This window comes from Grosmannia clavigera (assembly GCF_000143105.1).
Source record: "Grosmannia clavigera kw1407 unplaced genomic scaffold GCSC_108, whole genome shotgun sequence".
Taxonomy (NCBI): domain Eukaryota; kingdom Fungi; phylum Ascomycota; class Sordariomycetes; order Ophiostomatales; family Ophiostomataceae; genus Leptographium; species Leptographium clavigerum.
The window spans coordinates 530,152-554,710 of NW_014040837.1; the positions used below are offsets into that span (position 1 = coordinate 530,152).

At 57.4% G+C, this 24,559-nt stretch overlaps 7 protein-coding genes across 7 annotated transcripts; 4 read left to right on the plus strand and 3 right to left on the minus strand.

The window, feature by feature from the left end:
* Positions 1–42: 42 nt before the first annotated feature.
* On the minus strand, positions 43–1,380 carry CMQ_6744 (beta-lactamase family protein; the record flags this gene model as incomplete). The annotated part of the gene is made up of 2 exons (XM_014320430.1): positions 43–1,226; positions 1,296–1,380. 2 exons carry the CDS (start codon positions 1,378–1,380, stop codon positions 43–45), a joined length of 1,269 nt encoding a protein of 422 aa, XP_014175905.1.
* A 402-nt stretch (positions 1,381–1,782) lies between these two features.
* CMQ_6909 (choline dehydrogenase) lies at positions 1,783–3,756 on the minus strand (the record flags this gene model as incomplete). The annotated part of the gene is made up of 1 exon (XM_014320595.1): positions 1,783–3,756. The coding sequence occupies one exon, from the start codon at positions 3,754–3,756 to the stop codon at positions 1,783–1,785; it is 1,974 nt and encodes a 657-aa protein (XP_014176070.1).
* Positions 3,757–4,940: 1,184 nt separating this feature from the next.
* Positions 4,941–6,690, plus strand: CMQ_6889 (cfem domain containing protein; the record flags this gene model as incomplete). Its single annotated transcript, XM_014320575.1, has 7 exons — positions 4,941–5,048; positions 5,116–5,254; positions 5,315–5,599; positions 5,656–5,723; positions 5,786–6,168; positions 6,226–6,293; positions 6,350–6,690. The coding sequence occupies 7 exons, from the start codon at positions 4,941–4,943 to the stop codon at positions 6,688–6,690; spliced, it is 1,392 nt and encodes a 463-aa protein (XP_014176050.1).
* Positions 6,691–7,529: 839 nt separating this feature from the next.
* CMQ_6696 (putative oxidase) lies at positions 7,530–9,003 on the plus strand (the record flags this gene model as incomplete). The annotated part of the gene is made up of 3 exons (XM_014320382.1): positions 7,530–8,376; positions 8,439–8,613; positions 8,673–9,003. 3 exons carry the CDS (start codon positions 7,530–7,532, stop codon positions 9,001–9,003), a joined length of 1,353 nt encoding a protein of 450 aa, XP_014175857.1.
* A 2,855-nt stretch (positions 9,004–11,858) lies between these two features.
* On the plus strand, positions 11,859–12,670 carry CMQ_6840 (uncharacterized protein; the record flags this gene model as incomplete). The annotated part of the gene is made up of 2 exons (XM_014320526.1): positions 11,859–12,441; positions 12,627–12,670. 2 exons carry the CDS (start codon positions 11,859–11,861, stop codon positions 12,668–12,670), a joined length of 627 nt encoding a protein of 208 aa, XP_014176001.1.
* Positions 12,671–14,051: 1,381 nt separating this feature from the next.
* Positions 14,052–21,924, minus strand: CMQ_6737 (myb DNA-binding domain containing protein; the record flags this gene model as incomplete). The annotated part of the gene is made up of 5 exons (XM_014320423.1): positions 14,052–14,675; positions 14,938–17,115; positions 17,169–17,578; positions 18,020–21,819; positions 21,860–21,924. 5 exons carry the CDS (start codon positions 21,922–21,924, stop codon positions 14,052–14,054), a joined length of 7,077 nt encoding a protein of 2,358 aa, XP_014175898.1.
* Positions 21,925–22,754: 830 nt separating this feature from the next.
* On the plus strand, positions 22,755–24,013 carry CMQ_6794 (deoxyhypusine synthase; the record flags this gene model as incomplete). Its single annotated transcript, XM_014320480.1, has 3 exons — positions 22,755–23,021; positions 23,104–23,886; positions 23,948–24,013. 3 exons carry the CDS (start codon positions 22,755–22,757, stop codon positions 24,011–24,013), a joined length of 1,116 nt encoding a protein of 371 aa, XP_014175955.1.
* Positions 24,014–24,559: the final 546 nt, after the last annotated feature.

Below are 24,559 nucleotides of genomic sequence, written 5' to 3' on the forward strand. Positions count from 1 at the left end.
ACAACGAGCGACGAGCCGCTCTAGCAATACAAGCTAAGCTGCCTACAGGTTGCCGCTTTCCGCTCTGTGGCCCATTGTGGCGTAGACGTGCTCTTCCCAGGCGCGCATCAGCTGGCGGCCCTGGACGTCGGCCGAGGGGAGGAAGTTGGCGGCGAATAGGGCACAGAGGCCGGCCTGGCGATCGACAATCCACGTGAGGTTGACGGCGCCGCTCCAGAGGAGAGCAGCCGGCCGTCGCCACGGATGGTTTGTTGGCTGCGTGACCAAAAGGCCGCCGAGACTCCAGTCATAGGCTTCCGTAGGCGGAATGTCCCCGACCATCCAGGCCGAGTGAGGTGGCCGCGTGTTGTGAAGGAGGGCAGCGCGTGCGGCGTCGGACGGGAGCTGGGGTGAGAAGAGGAGGGCGGTAGAGGACAGCAAGCGGCCATCATCGCGTAGCAGTGCCGTGAGCAGGCGCATGAACGCGGGCGCATCGCCAAAGAGGCCCCCTCCACCGCTGGCGGTGCCGGCAGTCCGGCCGAGGGGATCGGTGCTGGCGAGGAGCGGCGACGGCCGGTCGACGACGGCGGAGCCGGCAGTTCTGCGCATGGGCAGCGATCGCACCAGTCGGGCTTCTGTTGTCGGGTAGCGCGCGGGATAAAAGGTGAGGGCACCGGCAGGGAGGCCGAGCGGCACGAGCACGTCGTGGATCAGGAGGGTTTCGAGCGCGGTGCCGGTCGCCCGTTCCAGCAGCCGGCCGGCCCAGTCGACCCCGGCACCGTAGACCCAGCCGGCGCCGGGCTGGAAGAGCAGCGGCGCCGCAAAGCGCTGCTCGATCGGCAGGGTCTTGTCCAGAGAGGGCATCGTTCGAGGGGGGGAGCTGCTGCTGCTATTGTATTGGACATGAGCGGTCCAGCGCAGCAGCTCGGGCGACAGAAAGTCGTAGCCGACGCCAGAGCTGTGGGTCAGCAGCAGCCGCAGCGTGATGGGTGCCGTGCGCGGTTCGAGCACCGGCTTCTCGTCGTCGTCCCATCCCGTCAGCACGGCTTGGGCGGCCAGCTCAGGCAGCAGAGGAGCCACGTCGGCGTCTAGCTGGACGAGGCCGCGCTCGGCCGCCCGCAGGACCAGCACGGCCGTCACCAGCTTGCTCAGCGACAGGAGGGCGAAGACGGAGTCGAGACGCAGCGGATCGGCCGGCGCGTCGGCGGCCAGAGAGCCGAAGCCGAGGACGTTTTCGTAATGGGAGCCTGCAGGTTCGTCCGGTCAGTCGTTTCGGCCGGGAAAAGACAAAGAACAGAATGGAAGAAACAACAGACCCTTGAGATCCTCGGCCAGCAGCACGACGCCCGGGATGACACGGTCGGCCACCGCGCCGGCGATGACCTCTTCAAAGGTCGACATGGCAAGGCGTGGTCACGTAGACGACAGATGTGGACGAACAGAAAAGGAGTACGGATAATCAAAGAGGACAAAAAACACAGACAGGAGCAACGCAAACAGCAGCGACGACTAAAGCATGACGCTTGGCATGCGCTTTCCTAGACAGCTTCGTCCCGAGGCTGTGCGGGGTAGGAGCGAACGAGATACTCCGCCATGCCGTTTATGGTCAGTGGTTGCTTGTAGCGTTCTCTCTTCTCATCCATTCATCTCGTCTGCATCCCATTTCTCTTCGCTCATATGTATCCAAACGATGTATCAATTCTTCTGACTCCCATTTATGTCGACATTATAAAAACACTACTTGAAAGAATACAATAGAAAACAACATAACAAAACAACACAACACAACATGTACACTCCATCTTATACAACCGTCGAAGCAGCCTCCTTCAAGATCACCTCGCTCGCCTTCTGCGACACCATGTACAACGGCAGGGCAATATAGAAGCCAGGGATGTACGGGAAGATGCTGGCGTCGACAACACGCAGCCCGTCGGTGCCGCGCACCTTGAAGTCAGACGTCAGCACGGCATTCTTGTCGTCGTCGGGACCGATGGCACAGGTACAAGATGCGTGGTGGCCCCAGGCCTCATCCTGGAGAAAGTCCTTAACGTCGGCCTCGGCGCTGACGTTGGAGCCGGGCCAGACCTCGGCAAAGCTGCCATCGAGCGGAATGAGGTCCTGGAAGACGCGACGGCCGAACTGGAAGCCTTCATAGACGGCCTGGAGGTCTTTGGCAGCCTCGCCGCTGGTGTTGACGCCTGTGTCAAACGAGCGGAACCGAATCAGCGGCGTGTCACGCGGGTCGGCCGAACGCAGCGTCACCGTGCCGGCATTATTGCGGCTGTGAGACTTGAGCACGATCCAGGCCCAGTGCTGAGCATCGGCAAGTGACTCGGCCGCATAGCCAGGGAAGTAGCCAGTGAAGCGGGCGGGCGCACCAGAAACGAGCAGATCAGGCTCATCATCTTCGGCCACCGACGATTTGAGCACAATGGCAATAGCGATGCCGTTGGTTCCATAGACGCCACGCGTGATCGGGTCAATTCCGGCGTCGTACTGCTCGAGACAAGGATCTGGAAGCGTCTGCAGAAAGGTGCACTTGCTCGTGATGACAAAGTCACCGACCGTGTTCTTGCCCACAACCGTGGCCTCGTAACGGTCCTGCATGTTGCCACCGACACCAGGCAAGTCGACCAGTGTGGTGATGTTGAACTGCGCCAGCTCAGTTGCCGGCCCGATGCCGCTGAGCTTGAGCAGCTGCGGTGTGTTGAAGGCGCCTCCAGCCACGATGACCTCGCGCCGCGCATCGACGCTGCCGGACCCGGTGACGGTCGCGTTGGTCGCCCGCGGGTCTGCCCGGTACAGACTAGCACCCTCGAGATAGTCGACGCCAACTGCACGCGGCTTCGTGCCGTTCTGGTCGAAGCGAATCTTGGTGACGAGCGTGTTGAGCCGGATGTCCAGGTGGTACTTGCGCGAGCCGTTGGCAAACACAGCCGAGGCCGTGTCGAGGATCAGGTCGCGTGGGCCACCTCGTACATTGTCCGACATGGCCAGCGGCACCTGGTACAGGCCTGTCTGGCTGGCCTGGCCGGGCGCATTGATGTCACGCAGCAGAACCTGGCCGAGCCCCTCGACCGTCGACAACACCAGCCCGACAAGACCCTGGCCCATGGCCGTGGCCGACGCGATGATCAGCGAGAGCAGCTTCTGGTCCTCGACCACAAGTGAGAGCGACGTCAGTGCCGTCGTGAGCCAGCCACTGAAGCCGTGACCAACAAGCGAGCTGGGTGCGTATTCGTTGCGCTCAATTCGCTCCATGTACTGCTGCATGTTGGCCGCAGTCCACGAGTCGTCCCCCGTCAGGTTGGCAATCCGGTCCCAGTCGCGGTCCTGCGCCCCGATCGTGATGAGCGCATTATGGCGCGAGCAGCCGCCCAAAGTGCCGGTGCGCGGATACAGGATTCCCAGCGGTTCCGCATCGACAGGCGGCGATAGGCCTACATACAGGCTGCCGTCGGCCTGGCGGTATGTCATCTTGGAGTCCTTCTTCTGCCGCTCCACGTCCTCGTAATGCTCCACGTAAAAATTCCACCGCGTCTCCTCCAGCTCGGTCGAGAAGAGGTGTAGGGCCGGCAAGCTCTCCGTCAAGTCGGTGCCCGAATCGCCACCCGCGTCAATCAGCAGCACCTTGTAGCCGCCCATGGCCAGGTTCGCTGCCAGCGGACCGCCGCCTGGTCCCGACCCGACCACGATGTAGTCGTACTCGACGTCGGCCCGTCGGTCCACGCTCTCAAAATGGTCCTCGGACGCGTCCGGGCTCGGCGGAGTCATGGCCGCTCGTCGTGGCGACACATGGCTGTGTTTGTCAGTCCCGGAAGGTGAGGCATGAGAAGGGAATTGGATGGCCAGGAAAATCGTACCTAGAAGTTGCTGTCTCTGTCAAGACAGACAATACGGCGAGGGCTTTCAAGACATGCATGTTGTAAAGGAATGAGTGGAATTGAAAGCGCTGTCGATAGAGACAAGAAGACGACCAGAGGCGGGCTTGATCAAATATATACTGCTACGGCCGCCTTGAGCAGAGGTGCCACTTTCGTCCAGTTGGACACCGCATATTGGCCTTGCGGGGAATTTGATAATAAGAGCTGCTGCCACGGAACTTACTCGTAATATTCCGCGGCACCGGGTCAGAACGCAATTTTCCATCAATAGTTGCGAGGCCCAGAAGAGCATCTTCTGTACTACTGTTCTCCAAATTATAGAACAGTCAGAACCGTTACAATGGTTTTAATGAGTGTATGTCTATCCTATGATGTTCTTCACCATCCCTAGAGCTGTACGGAGCATGAAACCGCAGATGCAAAATATGCTACTAAAAAGTCAAGACAGAAGGTAGTCACTTTGATAAAGATCATCCTCACCCTTGGATCCTACGGTAGCATCCGTCAACATCCCGGGGCCCGTTTACATTTTTGGCTAGCGCCGGTCGAAAAGCGTGCGAATCCCTGCAAGGGTGCCCCACTTCCCATCTTACTTTAACGTCGCATCGCGGCTTTCGCCCGGTCTCTCCTTCTATCTGAAAGGCGGAGAGTCCGAGAGGGAGAGGGGACGAAGGGAATGTCACTTCCGTCGTGGGAGCCCTGCCGGTATGAAACGCCAGTCTGCCTGCCCCTCTCCTCCTCCTCCGGAAGATTCGACATGGTAGGGCCGACTGGACCGACGGGACCTCCACAACATACGGTGTACATGCCAAGTAGCAATCATCCTCTCCTTTTTTGCGCCTTTCCTGCAGGGGTGATGCCAGGGTATCTGACCAGGCATGCAGGACGTCCGTCGAGCCTGTCCGGAGTGCAGGGCAGGCCTCATCACAGCCACGGAGCCTGGCGCAGGCTCGGGTGGCCTACATTAGTACAGAGGCCGGCGTGGTAGGAGGAGCGACGATGGCCTCACTGTCTTGGCTGCCTCGTCTTGCCCGTCAGACTGTATCCTCACCACTGGCTCGCTCGTCCGCCACGATGAGGACCTTTGCTCTCGCTGCTTCGCTTCTGGCCCTCCTTTCCGTCCGGCAAGCAGCCGCTATCTCGCTGCTCTCTGACCCGAACCCGTCGCCTCCAGCGTGCGGTGTAAGCCGTCTCGTCTCTTTTCCGTTTGCGGCTGTGGCCAACGTGCTGATGCTGACACTCGGAGCAGCTGTCTTGCACGATGCACTACGTGCTCGAATCCTCCTCCTGTTCCCTCACAAACATCAGCTGCATCTGCGACGACGGGCCACTCAACGACCTGGTCACGCTCTGCGTGACGCAGAACTGCACTGTTCACGAGCAGCTTCGTAAGCATTTGGAATGCCTCTTTCTGTCCTCTGCCACGGCAAGCAGCTGACCCTGGCCAGAGATGAAAAACTACTCGATGACCAGCTGCGGCTATCAGACACGAGACCGCTCCACGCTCATCTGGCTCATACCCGCCATCTTCGGTCCGGCGGCCGTCATCGCGTTTGGCTGCCGCATCATGGCCCGGGTCCTCGTCAGCTTTGAGACCTGGGGATGGGACGATACGATCATGGTCGTCACAATGGTGCGCGTCCACACTGCCCGTTCACACGTCTGCTTCGTCGCTGCTGACACGCGAGCCTGCCAGTTCCTTGTGATCCCGCTGCAGATCTTCAGTGGTCCCCGTGAGTCTGGGCGACATATCCCGTCTCCTGGTGCACATTGCTGACACGGAGCCCAGTTTCCCAGCTCGGCCTCGGGCGCGACATCTGGACCATCACGCCGAAAAACATCACCGGCATTCTCTATGTGCGTATGCCCAGCACACCCGTCAAGCTATGCCTGTACAGAGCGCCATACTGACAGGCCAGTTGTACTATTGGGACGAGCTCCTCTACCTGGCCGCTCTTCCCATGACAAAGATCTCCATCCTCTTATTCTACCGCCGGATCTTTCCCAGCCCGTTCTTCCGCCGCGCCGTCTGGCTTCTCATCGGCTGCAACGTCGGCTACCTGATCGCGTTCAACATCGTCTCGGTCTACCAGTGCAGCCCGCTGGAAGGTGCCTGGAAGGCCTGGGACGGCACCGTCCAGGCGCACTGCCGCGACATCAACGCCCAGAGCTGGGCTGCTGCCATCATCAACATCGCCCTCGACCTGGCCACCATCATCCTGCCGCTGCCGGAGCTGTCCAAGATACGGCTCTCGATCGCGAAGAAGTTCCAGGTGCTGCTCATGTTTAGCCTCGGCTTTTTGTGCGTACGAGGCCTTGCTGATGCGTCCCCCGATCTCCCAGTTGGCTGACTAAGCAGTGTCACGATTGTCAGCGCCATCCGGCTCTCGTCGCTCCAACAGTACGGGACGACCACCAACTTCACCCGTAAGACAGACCAGAATCCGCTTCTGCTGTTAGCACAGACAAAACTGACCATGCAGAGGACTATACGGAAATCGGGTACTGGAGCACAATCGAGGTGGCAGTCGGCGTGGTATGCGCATGTCTCCCGGCTGTCCGGGCTCTCTTTGGACACATCCTCCCCGGCGTCTTTGGCACCACCGTCAGAGACAAATCAGAGTATATACAGCAGCGAGACGTGTTCTCGACACAGCGCTCCCGTCAGGCAGACATAGTGGTCAAACAGCAGTGGACTGTTTCGTCTAGAAGCCGGGAAGAGTCATCAGTTATCGAGCTCGATGTGATGCCATCGCTGGACGATCAGGGCGAGGACAGTCACGTAGGAGAGAAGAAGGCCACAATACCACGTGAATCGGTCTGATAGGCTCCAGGTTTGGGTCGGTTGACTACTCCATACGCTCGCTTCATTCCCTTTCTTTCCTTTGTCCACCTGTTTAGAATTTCTAGCCCATCGCTTTAATGTAACATCACTCCGCACAATGCCTCAGCAGTACATCAAGACCTCTCGTCAAATATTCCAGTGTCCGGTGACATGTTCAGGTGGGTCAGGACTACTTACGTCGTAGTAGCAAGTGGGTTAAGCGAGAGTAATTACTTACCAACAGGGTGGTCCTCTTAGCAGTTGGGCCCTGGCTGCAACTACGCGTACTCCATACTTCCAAATACGTAACTCCTGGCCTTGATCCGACCCAAGATTCGACCGAGGTGAGAGGTAGTACTCCGTATTAGGCTAGTGGCGCCAATTTGGCGTGTAAAAGGGGGACTTGTGGAGGCAGACTAGATATCACGGTCACAACGCTCGAGCCAAAGCTCCATCCAACGTCTTTGCTCCACCGCAGCAGTACGGAGTCCCTATACGGAGTATTCCGTGCAAGGCTATTGATAGGGAATAGGGGATATCAGACTGCCGGCCGTTAGAACTCAAAAACAGTCATCTGTCACATGTGAAGATGAGGACGTTTCCACAGCCAGCTCCTGAAGCCGATCCCAATTGCGACGCACCGCGAACCATGTCGGGAGCGATGCTCGCACACCGACCGTCCAGCGCGACGACGACGAGTATATGGAGCACAACATCGGCCCTTTATCTGGGATGCGGATTCTCCCATTCCCACGCTTTTTTCGTTTTCCCATCCTCCCTTTTCCATCTGTCCACTCCACTTTCCCGTTGTCATCCCCGACCCACACGTTTTCGGCAACATGCATCTGTCTGCCGCTCTGCTCGGCCTGCTCTACGCAGGCAGTCCTGCCGTCCAGGCCTTTCCCGATCTCTTCTCAGGACGTTCCTCGGACCGTAGTCAAGGCCCGGCTCTAGATGATGCATCACCGCTGCCGTGCAAATGGTCCATCACGGCCACTGCTGCCGTCCGCCGGACCAAGAAGAAGCGGCTCCTGTTCGACCCGCTGACGACGCCGATCGAGGTCACTGGCGAGCACGTTTTCATCGCGCCCGACTTTGCTGCCGGCGACCAGCGGGGGCCCTGTCCCGGGCTCAACGCGTTGGCGAACCACGGTTACATTGGCCGCAACGGCGTCACCAGCCTGCTCGAGGCCACCGCGGCCATCAACGAAGTCTGGGGCATGGGCATCGATCTCGGCGGCGTGCTCGCCCTTCTGGGCACCGTCTTCGTAGGCAACCCGCTCTCGCTCGACCCCGGCTTCTCAATCGGCAACACCTCTTCGGCCGTGCACAACCTGCTCGGCGATCTCGACGGCCTCCTCGGCACGCCGCGCGGCCTCGACGGGTCCCATAACATCATTGAGGGCGACTCATCCGCCACGCGCGCGGATCTCTACGTCACTGGTGACGCCTCCACCCTCGTGCTCCAGCAGTTCCGCGGTCTCTACGACCGCTCTACCGGCGAGGGCGACTACAACATGGACGTCCTCGGCGCCCATGCTGACGCCCGTTTCACCGAGACCGTCGCGTCCAACCCGCAGTTCTACTACGGACCCTTCACTGGCATGATCGCCCGCAACGCCGGCTACATCTTCTCTGCCCGCATGTTTGCCAATCACTCCGCCGCTAACCCGACAGGACTGCTGAGTAAGCAGACCGTCCGATCCTTCTCACCCGGCAGGACGTCTTTGCTAACGCCTGTCGAGCAGACAAGAAGACGCTTATGAGCATCTACGGTGTCGAGATGATCAATGGCACGATGGTGTACAATAAGGGTCACGAGCGCATCCCAGAGAACTGGTATCGCAGGCCAGTCGACTACGGTTTGGTAGAGCTCAACCTCGACATTGTCGCTCTGATACTCAAGTACCCGCAACTTGCTAGGTAAGTCGAGCGTCCCTTTGGTTTTTGATTTTCTGGAAGCCCAGGCTAATGCGCACAAGTATCGGAGGCAACGTAGGCACGGTCAATAGCTTTGCCGGCGTAGATCTCGGCGATCTGACCGGAGGTGTGTTGAACGCCGCCAAGCTCCTCGAGGGAAACAATCTTCTCTGCTTCGTTTTCGAGGTGGTCAAGACGCTGGCGCCAAACTCTCTTTCCTCCCTGTTTGCCACCATCGAGGCACCTCTGCAGCTTTTGCTGGACACCCTCGACACAGCTTTGCTTAACATTTCGTGTCCAGCATTCAAGGACCTGACCATAGGGGGTACACCCTTTCAGGATGCTCTTACCAACTTGTACCCAGGGACGAACGTTACTGGCTCTGTGTTGTGAAGCTGCAGTGCTTGGCAAAGGTTGTGAATTGTTGTTGAAGTATATTAAAAATTATTGTTGTTGAAAGTAGCTGTACTTCGTTGAATATACTTAGAAGAAGTCGGGCTTTGCTGTGACTTAGGCCAGGCCTTGTGGCAAGGCCCAGCTGACTCGTCACGTCAGTGACTGCCATTCTTGATGGACCTAAAAGGACATATACAATGCGATATAACCTTCCGACCAGTAGGCCTCAATGCACTCGAGAAACAGCTTGCATAGGCCCATGACTGGCAGATATACCCTGGTATTCACTTTCGTAGCAAGTTCAAAGGCGCACTCTCCAATTCAGTTCTATATACGATACGAGTAATCAAAAGAATTCTAGTAGATGGTATCCAGCTGAATCTTTACTGCTTTGGTGGACAATGCCAACTCCTTTAATTGTCCAATCCCATCAACATCCACCGCCGTTTTGTCGATGTTAGTCACTGAATAAGGTGTTGCATCTTCTCAAGTGGGTATGAATGCCATCTGTGTCTTCCTTATGCGCTTCTACTTTGCTGCTCGTTTTAAGTACTCTAGTCTAATATGAAAAGAAGTCCGATGTATCCTAGCTAGTGTTTCGATACAACGCGTGGTAGAAATGCCGTAGGAACTTTTCAAAGTTGGGGTCATCGGATGATTGGAACTTATTGAGTCCTCGGTGGTCGGTGTCAAGGAACACATTCTCAGCGTACCAAAGTGATCCGGAGTCTATATTCACTGTCTATTACATGGTTAGTAAGGTGCAGGAGGCAAGCAAACTTCTTGCAAGGAAGAGCCCACTTGTCTTAGAGAGAGCGTTCCGAATCTCTCGGGTCTCATCTCCAAGAAGTTGCATATATAGGGCGCGCTGTACTCGCACATCTTTCCCGGCCGTGAATACGCCTCGTAGAACTCCTTGTCAAGGTTTGCGACAGCCGGATTATTTTCTAACATATACTCTAACATGGTTGTTGATGAGCCTCTCCAGTATGCAGTGCAGGCGAGGAGGGACGCGAGGAAGGCCACTCTCGTTCCGTGATGGGGAACACCAAGGAAGAAGATGCCTCTCGTCATTTGAGAGATATTTCTAGACCGTGTCGTCGCAAGTACTAGGGTCTACAGAGCAAAATTGTGTCAACCGCAGACTCAGCGACAGCTTTAAAGGGGTTGTTAGAGAGAAGAGGGAATGGGGTTTTACCCTTTTGAGCAACAACCCTCCGAAGCTGTGAGCGATGAAAATGATTGGTCGGTTTTTCTAATTATTGTTAGACGGAGACAACGACAGTAAGATAAGTGGGAGGTCGCCTCTGACCTGGTGGAGATACTCAATATCATCCAACAGCATCCCAGCAAAGATGTCAAAGTCAAATTCTGGGGAGTGTGAGTCCCACCTCGTCTGGTGGTTGAGCATGGTAACTTTTAAGTTGGCAAGTCTCTTTTGCTTGGGCAGCAAATCACTGAGCCAGCATACATCTGTATCGTTACCGATATGTGTCCAAGCTCTTGAGGGATTGGAGCCAAGGCCGTGTATAGCGAAGACGCTGTACGAATCACGAGTCAGAGCCATCAAAGAATAAAAACTGAAAAGGAGGAAGAAGTGCTGCTTACTCGATGATGCCAGAGTGTAGCCAGTTGCGCCAGTTGTTAAATCCACTAGGATCGTGCAGGACCTCAAAAGATCGAAAAGTGGGATGGTCGGAGTATTGTGTCCAGGCATCTATAAGCGTTGGAACAAATATGTGGATTGGACTGATCATGATGCACCAGCTGATCAAAGCCAGTAATCCCAGATATTTGGCAGAGCCCACAACACGCCTGCGGAAGCGCGTCTTGGATGGGGGAGACTGGTCTTGCCCACGCGAGGGCACTTTCAATTCAGAAAACATAATGTTCGAGTAGATCCAGACAGTTAAGATGCTTAGCGAAACTACTTTGTAGTAAAAACTCTCACAGGCGTATGTTGCTGCGAGGATGAAGATAGTGTACAGTAGAGGTTGACTCCATTCACCCTCTCGACTGCTACCGCGCCGGTCTTTGTTGACGGAAAAGGGGGGGATGGCTCCTCCGGAGTTGCGGCCTTGCTTCCAACGTTTGTTTGGCGTAGAAACGCTGGAGTAGCGAGCAGAAGAGCGGTCGGAGGAACTCATCTTAGTTATTAGCTTGCTGTGTACGGATGACTGTGAGAGTGTGTACTTCGTAGAAATCCGGTCTACACGCACGAGTATTAGGAAGCATAAATCCGCCTCTATTGCTCACTAGAGAATATACTTCTTGTACTATCACAATATGCTGGTGCAAAAAGGTTGTGGGTATATTTTAACACTACGCCGTATAATATATGTATTCGATTGTAATACTTGTCGAATAAGCCGTCTGGACCAAAATGGGAGGGGCGTGCACGATTATGCAGTATGATAAAAGAATACATGTACTGTGTGGCGCAGAGGGCTATTTAGTACGTGTTTTGACGCACGTCGGCATACCTCGGAAGTACCTAACTATAACAATATATTCATGCTTACTGGGCACACATAATTCGTTAAAGTACTAGTACTAGTATAGTACTATAGTAGTACTTGAAATATTAGTACTAGTACTAGTTGTACTAGAGTAGTACTACTAGTACTTTTCCCAACCCTAGCGCCACGTATAGCCTCCTTTAACCTTCACAGGTTCTTTTAGTGTACAGAGTACTTTTCTTGTAATAATTCCTACTATGCAAAACCTGAAACGCACGCGCCCAATGACAATGCAAGTTGCATGTTCCTCTACGCGCTAATCACAATGCAGGCAGATAACAAGGCTGTAACCCCGCCTAAATGGTTTAAATCGGGCTGAGCCTTCCATAGCGAATGTCGGTTACGTTAGGCGAGCAGCGTTCCTTTTGCGAGAGAACTATGTCTCAACAGCACACGTTCTTCCCTCCCAAGGAACATGATATCTTTAGCAAGCTGACCGATCAAATCATCTCCTCCGATGCTGCTCTCATGCTCTCCGATGAGCTTTCCTGTGCTGTACTTGACAAGTTACATCCGCACCTTGATCTCTTCGCGAAAAAGTCCAGCTCGCATATCGATCCTCTCCACGTCCACCTTTATAAAGGACGAGCCGTGACCATTGTCGAACAGGCCCGGCTCCATCTCGTTTGGCGCTCGGACACAATCTACCTTAAACCGCTCCCGACATGCCTGCTAAGCTCGGATTTTTGGCGTGACCACCTTACGCCGGAAAATCCCACCCGGCCTCAGGCGCTGGGCTTCATGCGGACATACGCCCACCTGATCCGCCACCGATCTGACTTTCTCATCGCGCAGAAGGAAAATCTGATCCCGCCGTCCGAAAATCTTACGTACGGAGAGTTTAAGGCTTTCATCCGATATTTTCGTAGCGTCTCAGATGACCAGGTGTCGCTGCGGTGGAAGTTTGGTCAGATCCGTCTAAATTGGCTAGACTGGGCCGTCAGAATCTTCCAGCCAGAAGTCCCTGGGCAACAAGGGGGCATATTACGAAGATTGTTCTACGAGGAGCCTTACCAACAGACGAGGCAGTATATCCGCGAATTCGGGGCTCCGTTTATTTTCATTTTTGCAGCACTGTCGTTGATCTTATCGGCAATGCAGATTATCCTAGCGGCGCGGCCCGACAACCCATGGCCGACGTTTAGCTCGGTTAGCGCAGGGTTTTCGGTGGCAGTTATTATTCTGCTAGTTGCTATCACGATTATTATGTTTGTCGTAGCCACAGTTGTGCTTATAGGGCAGTTGGGATTTGCATTACGATCTCGGAGAGGGTGGACAACTAAAGCGCCCAGACAGAATCTTCGTGTATAGAAGCTGTTTGTTATATATACGTGTTCAGTCAGATATTAAACAGAAAGAAGATTAATTAATTAGGAATTTCAGCTGATAGAAGCTTTCAGCAGGCTTAACTACACTGCGTGCACTTTATTTACAGCCTTTACGTTAATGGCTATACCTTCCCTGTATTTGCATGAGCGACCTAGCTGCTCCTGACTCCTGCACATGTTTTTAGACCTAGCTTGGCACCCGTAGTCCACTCAGATATATTGCGGCTGTAGCAGGTCTTTGTTAACAATGCCAATGCCAGCTGCTACATCTTCTTGGAAGAGCGGATCTAGGCAACGCTTCCCTAGTGATCAAATCTCTGGAAGTCTGTTGCCATCAGCTCCGTCTGGTAGTGCATGTATTTTGTTTTGCTATCTGTAGTATTTGCAAAAGGAGTCATTGCTTAGCAAAAAGGCAGAAAATTGAATAATAGGACAACGAGGTGATATTGCAAACAAAATGGAGATACTATAACATAATTCACGCCAGACTGTCAGCATTTCTGAAACTCGACAGCCTCAGCTTTCTACATCTGCTACCAATCGTCCTCCGTGCGCTCCAACGCTGAGAGCTGCGGCATCATAATGTGCCGGGATATATAGGATAGTGCGTTGTATCTCAGCCCGTGATGTAATGTCCGTAAGAGTTCTACGTGGCATATTCTCTACAATATACATCGAAATTTGAACTGAACACGTGCGGCATCGCCCTTTGGTAGAGCACCGCACAATTCCACATACTGCTGCGCAGACGTATCTTACGATGGCCCAGCAAGCGCAAGATGCGTCGCAACTGTATCTTGTGTCGCCCGCCGTGGCTCTCTCCTTGTCCATGACACTTCCGAAGACGAATGCTACACATGACAAAACCAGACAACAAATTTGACATAAAGACCTACACTGTTACCTGGTCTCCAAGATTCTGCAGCAATGCCTGTACGTTGTTCTCAGGAACGTGACTGGGTTAGCAAGTCCCGCTCTGTCTCGTAAGCTGGCCCAGCAGGTGCACAAACAGGTGCACAGAGCACAGACTATTCCAAACTGTTTCAGACGATCCATCTACGCACTTTTTCACCTGAACCTGTCCAATCCAATGGTATACTACAATAAAGACTAAACCTACTAGCAAACGTTACGGGATTACAAGAATGAGCTAGACATCATAATTCCACATCCCTGTCCTCTGGTCTTCCCTTTCCTTCTACCGATACCGCCCGTAGTCTTCCTGCGGCCGCAGCTGTCGGTTCCGAGGGTCCCGCGGGTCCCGCGGGTCATACGATCCTGGCGGCGGCGCGCCGCCATCGCCAAGCGACTGTGGCTGCTGCTGCTGTGACGGAGGTGGTGGCGGCCCGCGCGCATCGTAGCCCACGGGCGTATAGCGGCCGTCCCGCTGCTGCTGTTGTTGCTGTTGCTGCTGCGGGGGAGGTCCTCCTGGTCCGCCTGCACTGGTGGCGAAGCGTCCGTACGGCGAAGACGACGCCTGCACCTGCTGCTGCTGCACCTGCACCTGCTGAGGCGGAGGTCCGCCCGGTCCGCCCGGCTCGGCCGACCGTGGTCCCGGCGATGGCTGGTGGTATCGGCCGCTGAGCGAGTGCGAATGCGAGTGGGAGTGCGAGTGGGAGTGCGAGTGCGCGTGGGAGTGTGGGCTCGCGTGCCGCTGCTGCTGCTGCTGCTGTACATGCTGCACGTGCTGAGGATGCTGGGGATGCTGAGGATGTTGGGCCAGCTGGGGATGCTGGCTGTGCTGCACATGTTGAGGATGCTGCACGAGCTGGGAATGCTGCATGTGCTGAGGATGCTGCAGGTTCTGGGGATGCTGGGCAAGCTGGACATGTTGGGGATGCTGCAGCAGCTGCACATGCGATGGCGGCAGCAGCTGCTGCTGCTGTTGCTGCTGCTGTTGCTGCTGTATTCTTGGGTCGCCATATCGATCGTCTCTTTGCGGCGGTGGCCCTTGTTGCTGTTGCTGTTGCTGTTGCTGTTGCTGTTGCTGTTTGCTGTTGCTGTTGCTGTTGCTGCTGTTGTTGCTGCTGTGATCCTCCTCCTCCAGCGCCCCAGGCCGGGCTACCTGTGTTGCTGTAGCGCACAGGCTGCTGTTGTGGGGGCACCTGTTGTAGTCCCTGTTGCAGTCCCTGTTGCAGTCCCTGCTGCAGTCCCTGCGGTGGTCCTTGCGACATCCAGCCCATGTCTCGGCCGCCTGCCATGGCCGACGGCGGTGGCGGTCCATCTCGTCGTCCAGATGGCGGTGCTACGTGGCCCTGGTACTGGGATGATGGCGTTGGAGACGGTGCGTGCGGCATCTGTTGTCCGTAGCCAGCGTACACCATACTGCCCCCGCCACTACCACTACCACCACCGTTGCCTGCCACCGACTGAGACTGCTGCTGCTGCTGTTGCTGTTGGTAGCTCAGCGGCGGCTGCTGTGGCTGGTATGGGTTCCGGCTGTAATAGTCTCGGTCTGAGACGGACGATGGCGGCACACTAAGGCTGTGCACCTGCACCTGCGGCTTGAGCGACGGGATGATGGACGACGGTGGTGCCGTGGACGATGGCGGCTGCGAAGACACCGACACAGACGACGGCGGCGGCGGTGGTGGTGGTGGTCGGTTGCGCGCATACGGCGAATATCCGCCGCCGCCGCCGCCGCCTCCACCTCCACCTCCACCTCCACCTCCCGCTCCACCGGGCGGCGTTGAGGATGGCCGGCTCATGCTTATGCCAATGGCCGACACGTCGGCCACCCTCTTCGGCTGTGGTGGCGTCGACATCGGTGCCGGCGCGTCGTCGTTGAGGAGGGCAAACAGGTTCGACTTGCGCTCTGTCGGCCGTGGAGGGGGCAGTGCTGCCGGTGGTGCCGATGTCGGTGGCGGAATGGCTGCTCCAGCTCCTGCTCCCATTCCGCCGGGGTAACCGCCGTGGACCAGTCCCATCGACCGCTCGCTGGCTGTCATTCCCATCGCTCGTTCGCCTCCCATCCCCATCGGTCGCTCGCCAGCCGCCATCACCTGAGGCTGCACCGGCTCCGTCAAAAGGCTGCGCATTTGCTGCTGCTGCTGCTGCTGCACAATCGAGGGCGGTGCCACAGCTGCGTGGTTGTGGTTTTGCGACTGCGTGCGCGAGTGCGCGTGTGGCCCGTGACCGTGACCATGGCCTTGACCATGACCGTGGCCGTACGGCTGCGGCGTCGACGAGGCTGCCCGCATCGGCGGTTGCAGCGGCAGGTCGCTTGTGCGCAGAGGCGGCACCCGGCTGTTCGGGCCTGGACCCGCCGACAGAAAGCTCTCGTAGTGCGGCGGCACGTCTGATGGCTCCTGCTTGAAGCGCATCGGCTGCGACGATGCTGGTGGTAGGGGCTGCTGTTGCTGCTGTTGCTGCTGCTGTCGATCGCTGCCTCCATGGGGTGTTCCCTCTCGCTGCTGTCGCTGTTGTTCTTGCTGCTGTCTCGTTCGCTGCTGTGCCAGCGACTTGAGCCGTGCATCGACCGGCTCGCCGGAATTCTCCCAGGCCGGCACCCGCTGCGACATCATGTCTACCGGAACCGATCCTGCACTCTTCTGCTGTTCCACCACCGTCCGGTCGAGATAGCCGCCTCCATACGACATTCCGACTGAAGGTGGCACCATGATCGGCCGTGCCGATGGCGACATTGTCTGCTGCATACCCGGTGACATTGTGTGCCCTGCGTGTCCTGTGCGTCCGTTCTGTCCGCTCTGTACTGACTGTCCTGTGCCCGTCTGCTGCTGCCGAGCCGATGGCCCCTTTCCGTGCTGCGCTGCCAACGGCTGCACATTGGACGCCACCGCCACGCCGCACGCCGGCTTGCCCCCCTGTGCCGGCAGAGACGGCTGCAGATGAAGGTGTGGCAGAGGCGGTGCTGGCGGCGGTGGTGCCTGCGGTGCCTGTGATGCTGCTGCTGCTGCTGTCAGTGGTACTGCCTGCGGTGCCAGCGGTACCAGCGGTGCCTGAGGCGCAATGGCCAGCGGCACAGGTGTCTGGAACCGCCCAAACGTCGGCTGCGGTCCCACGCTCTCGGCCTTGATCCCCTCTGCCGCCTCCGCAGTCTTGGCTGAAGCTGCTGCGATCGGCCGAGGGCTTGGTCCCGATCCCGTCGTCTGCATCGTGTCCAGCCGTTTTCGCGGCATCGCCGGCGGTGGTGGAGGCACAGGCGTCTTCTCGTTTCGCTGAATCTTGATGTCGGCCTCGTTGGCAATTGCTTCCCACTCGGCCTTCTTCTCGTTCTTCTGCCGCACGTAATAGTTCTTAACCTACGTAATGTTAGTGCCCTGTACGCTTATGTAATCAGGCGCCCCCCACTCACCATCACTGCTGTCTTTGTCTGCATGTGTGCTGCAATTGCATTCCAGTCTGTGCCAAAGGACGACAGCAGCGCCGGGAAGTCGTTGCACTCCGACACGCTCCAGTAGCTCGACGTCTGCTGGGCCACCCGATAGCGGTCTGGGCCCATCACCCCAGCATCAAAGTTGGAGATGCCAATCTGCAGCGGCGGTGGTGGTTCTGGCCGAAGAGACGGCGGCTGCAGCATCTCGCCAATGTTGCTCGGAAGCGAAAGCCCGCCCGAGTCACTCGCCAATCCGTAACTGTGCCGTCCGCCATCTGTCGGCACCCCTCTCAGGTCACCGCTGCCGACACTGGCCACCAGTCCGGTCACCTGTGCCAATGGAGGCGGATGCATGCTGCCGCCTCGACCACCAATTCCGCCGATGGCCCCTTCAAAGTGTGGAGGCAGTCTAGATTGTCCACCAGAGGGACCAGAGGGACCAAAACCGCCAGCATTGCCAGCACCGCTCAGAATCCCTCCAGCTGCGCTCGTTTCCTCTTTTCCAACCAGCTGCTGCTGCTGTTGTAGCTGCTGCATGCCCTGTAGCTGCTGTGGCTGCTGTTGAGAGCCTGGCTGAGCACCTGGCTGAACACCTGGCTGAGCACCTGGCTGAACACCTGGCTGAGCACCTGGCTGGACCCCCTGCTGCATCCCTTGCTGCTGTTGTTCTGCTGTCGGATGTGGGCTGCCCTGTGCTTGCGAGCTGGATCTTGACCGGCCCCCCTTTGGTGTTGGCGCCCGTGTTGTCTTTCCTTGCTTTCCGTCCTTGCCTTCTTTGCCGTCTTTGCCCTCCTTTTCCTTGGCTTCCTTGTCCTTGTCCTTGGCCGTACGCCGCCGGTTTCTGCGCCCGTCTGCCTTCTCGCCCCCTTCGTTTCGCACCCGACGTCCTGTTCCGCTTGCTGCCGTGCTGTCCGACTCGGCTGCTGCCATCTCAAAGCCCCATGTCGGTGCTGCTGCTCGTCGAGGTCGTCGTCGCTCTCCGTTCTCTCCTGCTTCTGCCGCTGCTGCCGCCTCGTCCACTTCTGCATCGCCCAGCTCCGCCGCCACCCCGTGACGCTGCTTGGCTCGCGCCTTCTTCCGCCGCCGCGGCTGCTTCTTGAGCTTCTCCTTGAGATGCAGCTCTTTCTTGACGCAGTAGTAGTACTGGATACATGCGTGGAAGTCGCGCGTTCCCACACTCTCCGCAATCCGGCCCCACTGCTTCGGATACTCCAGATATGCCTTTTCGAACTTCTGTGCTTCTTCCTCGGAGAAGTTAGCCAGAGGCGGCAACACCTGCCATGCTGACACCATCTTCTCCGGCGCCAGGAACCCGGATCGGTCGATAAACAGCTCCCGCTCCCGCTCGTCCTCTCTCCAGTACATTTCCGGAATCTCCGCCTCCTTTTCGCTGCGGTATCGTTCCTTCTGCGCCCGCAACTCGCGCTCCTTCCGCTCGTCCTCTTCGCGCATCGATGCCTGCAGCACTCGCTCAAGATCGCGCTCTGTGGCAAATCGTCGATTGGTTCCGCGGCCCCCCTCGGGCTTCGCTTCTGCGCTGGGCGAAATCCTCGTGCTTGATTCCAGAGTCCCGCTGCCGCCCAGATATTTCTCCCGGCTCTTGGCAGCAACAGGGTCATCCGACCTCGTAAACTCCAGATAGCTCACGTAGTTGTCCCGGTACTGCTGCTGTCCTTTTTGCGTCTCGGTTTCCTCGATCGTGCCTTCTTCCAGTATGCGACGTGCCACGAATGCGTCCACTGCCGCCAATGGGACCGAATCCTTCAAAAACTCCGGATCTTGGTCCCACGACGGACAGCTGTAGTCTGGAAGATCCTCCAGCGGTGGCGTTTTCGAGTAGACGCGAATCGATTCCAATAGCACATTTTCCATCTCCTCGATCTCCGTCGCGTCGTCATCCTCGGCCTGCGACGGACTCGATGGCTGCGAGACACGCGTCGGCTCGAGGCCGGGAGGGGAATCCGAAGAAGCATTGGCGTCGTCCAGCCGGAATCCACCGGTCGTAGCTTCAGACGTGCCTCGCAGAGAACGAGGCAGGGTCGGTGCTGCACCCAAATCCGTAGGTCCAGTGGCCTCTTCCATCACTGTGTCATCGCTGTCTACCTCTTTGGAGAATTCTGCTGTAGTGATCACAGTCGTAGGGGCCGCGGCAGGAGCTTGAGCCGGAGACGTGGCGGTAGCCATAACCCCTTCCTGCTTGATGTTCGGGCTTGAAAGGACCGGAGTTGTAGTTGCCGGCGCAGGCGGAGAATCAACGTCCATGTCGTCTGTCTCTGCCGTGCTCTTCTGCAGAGCTTCGCTCGAATTGTGTTCGACTCGCTTCTCTGCCGGGGCATTATCAACCGCGACGTCCACTGGCGTTGCTTTCGTGTCGCTGGTGTCAATACCCCGGTCGGCTTTCTCAGGCGCAGGGCCGACGATGTTCGAAAAGTTGAGTGGGGACTCGAGAATCTCCAAGGCGAGAATGGACTCCACCAGTCCCACGCGAACCAAGCCGTCCTTTGGCAGAGCGTCTGCTGTTGCCTCCAGTTTCTTGATATCGGCCTCGTGCTTCTCGATCTCCTCGTCGAAATAGCTGTTCATGTCTTCGTCTTCCGAGTCAGACGCGCCATCTTGTCTTTCCGAATCGAGCAGATCCTGGCGAATCGAGACCATCAAGGCAGATACGGTGAGAGGGATGGTCTCCAGGTCTGGTTTGCCGTTTGCACTATCAGATGTCGTCGCCGACTCCTTTGCGCTCTTGTCCTTTGCTGTCTCAGTTGTTTGTGTGGATGGTACTTTGGCTTCCGCCCGCGTCTCCGTTTTGACATCCGGTACAGTGTTGACCACCTTGTGAGTTTCCACCCCTTCCATAGCAACCGGTTCCTGCAGTGTCTTGGCTGACTGGCGCTTTTCCTGCTTATCATCCACTGCAGTCCTCTTCAGCCAACCAGTCGGCTTTCCAGCGCCCGCCATGCCACTATCACCCATGGGAGCCTTTTCTTTCCTGGCAAAGGGTAGGGTAGGGTTTGTCTTGCTGCCGTCCGCCTTGTTGTCGGAGCGCTGACCGCCGTGGGAGTCCTGTTGCGCCCGGTGATCCCTCGGTCCGGGAGCATGTGAGTACACCGGCGAGCCTTCCGTGATCTCGCCCGGTTCGCTTTGTGACTCAGCCCTGGCCGTGTCGATATACAAGTCCGACTTAGCATCACTACTGCCAGGCCTTCTCGCACCACCAGAATCGCCAGACTGTCCGGAGCCAGCCGACTCGGGTCGTGGAAGGAAAGGGCGAGACTGCTGGGTCACAAAGCTCTGGGACCGGGCAATCTTGGGAGATACAGAGGGATTTCGTTTGACCGCCGGTAGGGTGTTGGGGTTGATCCACTGTTTGCTTGACGCCCGCTGCGTCTTTGCCGGTGACTGCTGGGAACGTGGGCCGGTGGGGATGATAGCGACCACACCGTCAAGTGGCAGTGCTTTGAATGGGGCCGGTGCGTCCGAGACGGTTGGGCTCTGCAGGTTGAAAGATGACGGTGGTCTCTCGTCTGTCGCCGATCTGGGACCGGATGGGAGAGACCTGGCAGCCACGGGCTGGATCTCATACGACGACGGTTGTCGCGTCTGGACAGACCCAAAGGCAGGTGCAGAGGGAGCAACCGGTGGCGGCGATGCAGGTGCTGGTGCCGGATCCCGGGGCAAAGAACTGCGGTCTGCCGGTTTCGGCCAGGTCACCTCGCGGCCACGATTGTCTCGGTCATCTCTCGGGTCTCTCGATCGCAGGTCACCTTCACGATAGTCGCGATCGTCGCGCTCATTCCGGGACCAGCGACCTTCCTGAGATCGGCTCCTGGGATAGCGGTTGTCCCGGTCATCATACAGGCTTCCAGGTCTCGGCGCCCGGTTGCGGTCCCAGTCGACGGGACGTCCTCGCCCTGGAGCTACAGGCCGGCCGCGACTGGAGGCTCCGCCTCGGTATGACTGGGCGCTGAGGGCGGGATCGGACGACGAAGAGCCGGCAGACGGGGGTCCGTCGCGCGAGCCCCGTCTTGGACGGTCGGCGAGATCATTGCTTAGCGGTGCGTCTCTGTCCCGCGGATCACGAAGGTCACGTAGATCACGTGGGTCTCTAGGATCTCGCGGGTCTCGTGGATCGCGAGTCACATCTCGACCCATAAGTTCTCGTCCAGGCGACCGAACGGCGCGGCCGGGCGGTGGTGGCGACGGTCGCCGTCCCCGGAAGAGATCGCCGCGATCGCGCCATTCTCGCTCTCTGTCCCAGCCGCGGTCATCGCGAAAGGGTGGTTCTCGCCGGAAGTCTTCGCGGTCCCGCAATCCCTTGTCTCTGCTGTCATCTCGGGCCCAACCCCTGCCCTGGCCGGCCACGCGAGATCGTCCGCGAAAGTCGGAGGAATATCCGCTGCCCCGTGGACCGCTAGGCAGTTCGGTCAGCGCCTTGGGCCCACGCGGAGGCTCGCGTGCGATGGGGTCGCGGAAGTCGCGATTCGATTGGAAGCTGTTCTGGCTGGGGCGTGTGTCACCCGAGAGACGGCGCCGCTCGCTATCGCCATACTGAGAGCCGCGGTCGTTGTACCGATCATTGGGTGAGCGTTCTCTTGGTGATCGCGAACGGCGATCGTTGTAACCGTATCTTGTCCTGGATGGCAAAGAAGAGCCAGTCAGTATCGACGGCGTACGACGCGCAAAGACCTCTCGCAAGCAAGCATCCGATCATGACGCTCTCGTTCCAATACGAGTCCATGGTGGAAAGATGAAGATGACACCCCAATGAACTGTGACTGCTTCAGACATACATTGAATGACTTCAAAAAACAGGGAACACGCCCTGGGAGCCTTGGCTCCAATCGCGGCCGGATACAAGGACGTCAAAAAGGGGTTTGTCTAGATACTAAAAAAATGCGAATATCCAGTCGGTAACGCTGTTTGTAAAAAGGCCGTAGGATGCCCTTCCCCTTCGCCAGAGACGGGGAGGCGCTGTTGTTGTCCGAGGATCCAGGGGTGGGACAAAGCGCTTCGATCGGTTTCAATGAGAAAAGCGTAGTCTGGCAGACGAGCCGCCGCTATTTGATGTCTGTGGCCGCTCCCGGAAAGCCAGGAGCCGACCGTAACGATAAAAAGACGCGTTTCGAGATTGGTGAAAGAATGTGGTGGTTGAATAAAAAGTGGACGTTGGTAATGACTGTCAGGGAAATTCGAGAAAATCGAGACAGATTTGGAGGCTTCGCCCCAAAGTCGCTTTGCTGACTGGACCAATGACAGGCGATAGGGCCCTTGCGCTCCGGCTGTTGGAACGGGTTAACCTTGCGCGTTGTGGCGTCTGCACTATTATCCAGATCAGGAAGTGGGTACCGCCTTGTGGAACACGTCCAGAAATGGCCACTGAAGCATTCATTGGTAAGGTGACGTTCCAGCTGCCCCATATTTTATGCCGGAGAGAACAAGGGCAGAAAAATTAGAGGTCTGCATTCGCAAGTCGGCTGTTGAAGATCTACACTTTCTCGTTCATGTGCATACACGGCCATTCTGCACCGCAACACAACCGCTCGTGCATTTTCCCCGGCATCTGCCACCATGGCGTCTGTTAGTGGACCGGAGGCGACGGCGGCAGCCAACAGCCATGCCGCGAAGAATGCCAAGGAGCTGCCACCGGCTCAGGCCACAGAAGCCGTGCTCGTAGTGTCGGAGGAGATGCCGGCCAACGCCCAAAAGGTCGAGGAGCTGGACTTCAACAAGCTCAAGGGCCGTCCCATCACGGTCGACGATCTGTACCAGGGAATGAAGAACATGGGCTTCCAGGCGTCGACCATCGGCGAGGCTATCCGCATTATCAATGATATGGTGATTTTTACCTCTCTTTTTCTCTGCAATTTTCCTGATTCAGGATCCTTTGCACACAACTGACACATGACCCCCTATCAAGAGAGCGTGGCGGGACCCCGAAACAGGCGACGGCACCACCATCTTCCTCGGCTACACGTCCAACCTGATCTCGTCCGGCCTGCGGGGTGTCTTGCGCTACCTTGTCGAGCACAAGCACGTGTCCTGCGTCGTGACGACGGCCGGCGGGATCGAGGAGGATTTTATCAAGTGCCTGGGCGACACGTACATGGGCAGCTTCAGCGCAGATGGCGCGGACTTGCGACGCCGCGGCCTCAACCGCATCGGCAACCTGGTGGTGCCCAACGCCAACTACCGCGCGTTTGAGGACTGGATCGTGCCGATCCTCGACACGATGCTGGAGGAGCAGGAGGCGGCGCGGGCAGCCGGCGACACGGAGTTCCACTGGACGCCGTCCAAGGTGATCCACCGGCTCGGCCGCGAGATCAATGACGAGCGCTCGGTGTACTACTGGGCCTACAAGAACGACATTCCCGTCTTCTGCCCGGCCCTGACGGACGGCAGCCTCGGCGACATGCTGTACTTCCACACGTTCAAGTCGTCGCCGCAGCAGCTGCGCATCGACCTCGTCGAGGACATCCGCCGCATCAACACGCTCTCGGTGCGGGCCAAGCGTGCCGGCATGATCATCCTCGGCGGCGGCGTCGTCAAGCACCACATCGCCAACGCCTGCCTGATGCGAAACGGCGCCGAGTCCGCCGTGTACATCAACACGGCGCAGGAGTTTGACGGCAGCGACGCTGGCGCTCGTCCGGACGAAGCCGTGTCGTGGGGAAAGATCAAGATTGGCGCAGACGCTGTCAAGGTAGGACACGCTTCCGTGTGTTGTCCTGTGCTGGCTGACAATGCTGACAACCGCCGGTCAGGTTTACATGGAGGCCACGGCATGTTTCCCCCTTATTGTAGCAAACACGTTTGCAAAGGAGCCTTGATTGGCCAAACATTCGCTTTGAAGTCCGCCCAAGCTGAAATGTTCTGTAATTGTGACTAAGTCTCTGTCACGAAGGGCGCAAACACACAGTCACCCGGCTCTGGCAAGCTTGTCGGCCAAGCTCGCTGTGCGCAGTGAGAGCAGATCTTACTAAAACCAGTTGGCCAGTCGCCTCTCCGGCTGGACTGTCGTCGACGCCATATCTGTCTGGTCGCGATCCGTGACCATTAGCCCATAGTCGTGCCGCACAGCCACGACCACACCATTCCGCCGCCAATATACGCTGCCGATATCTACGAGGCGTCTACGAGGCTAAGGTGTCTGCCCTGTACCAAACGTCCGGTCAGCCGCTGGTCTGTCGTAGTCTTCCTCAAAGAATGAAGCACCAATCAATTGGCTCGTTCCTACAGTACACAATGTAGGTGAGATTCTGAGTGCATCTTGCAGAGCTGATGCTGCCTGCCCTCTGCTTATGCTACGTCATTGTTTATGCCGAAACACAGTGGATTACAGGCCGGGTCCACTCCCCACGGCCGCTATTGTAAGA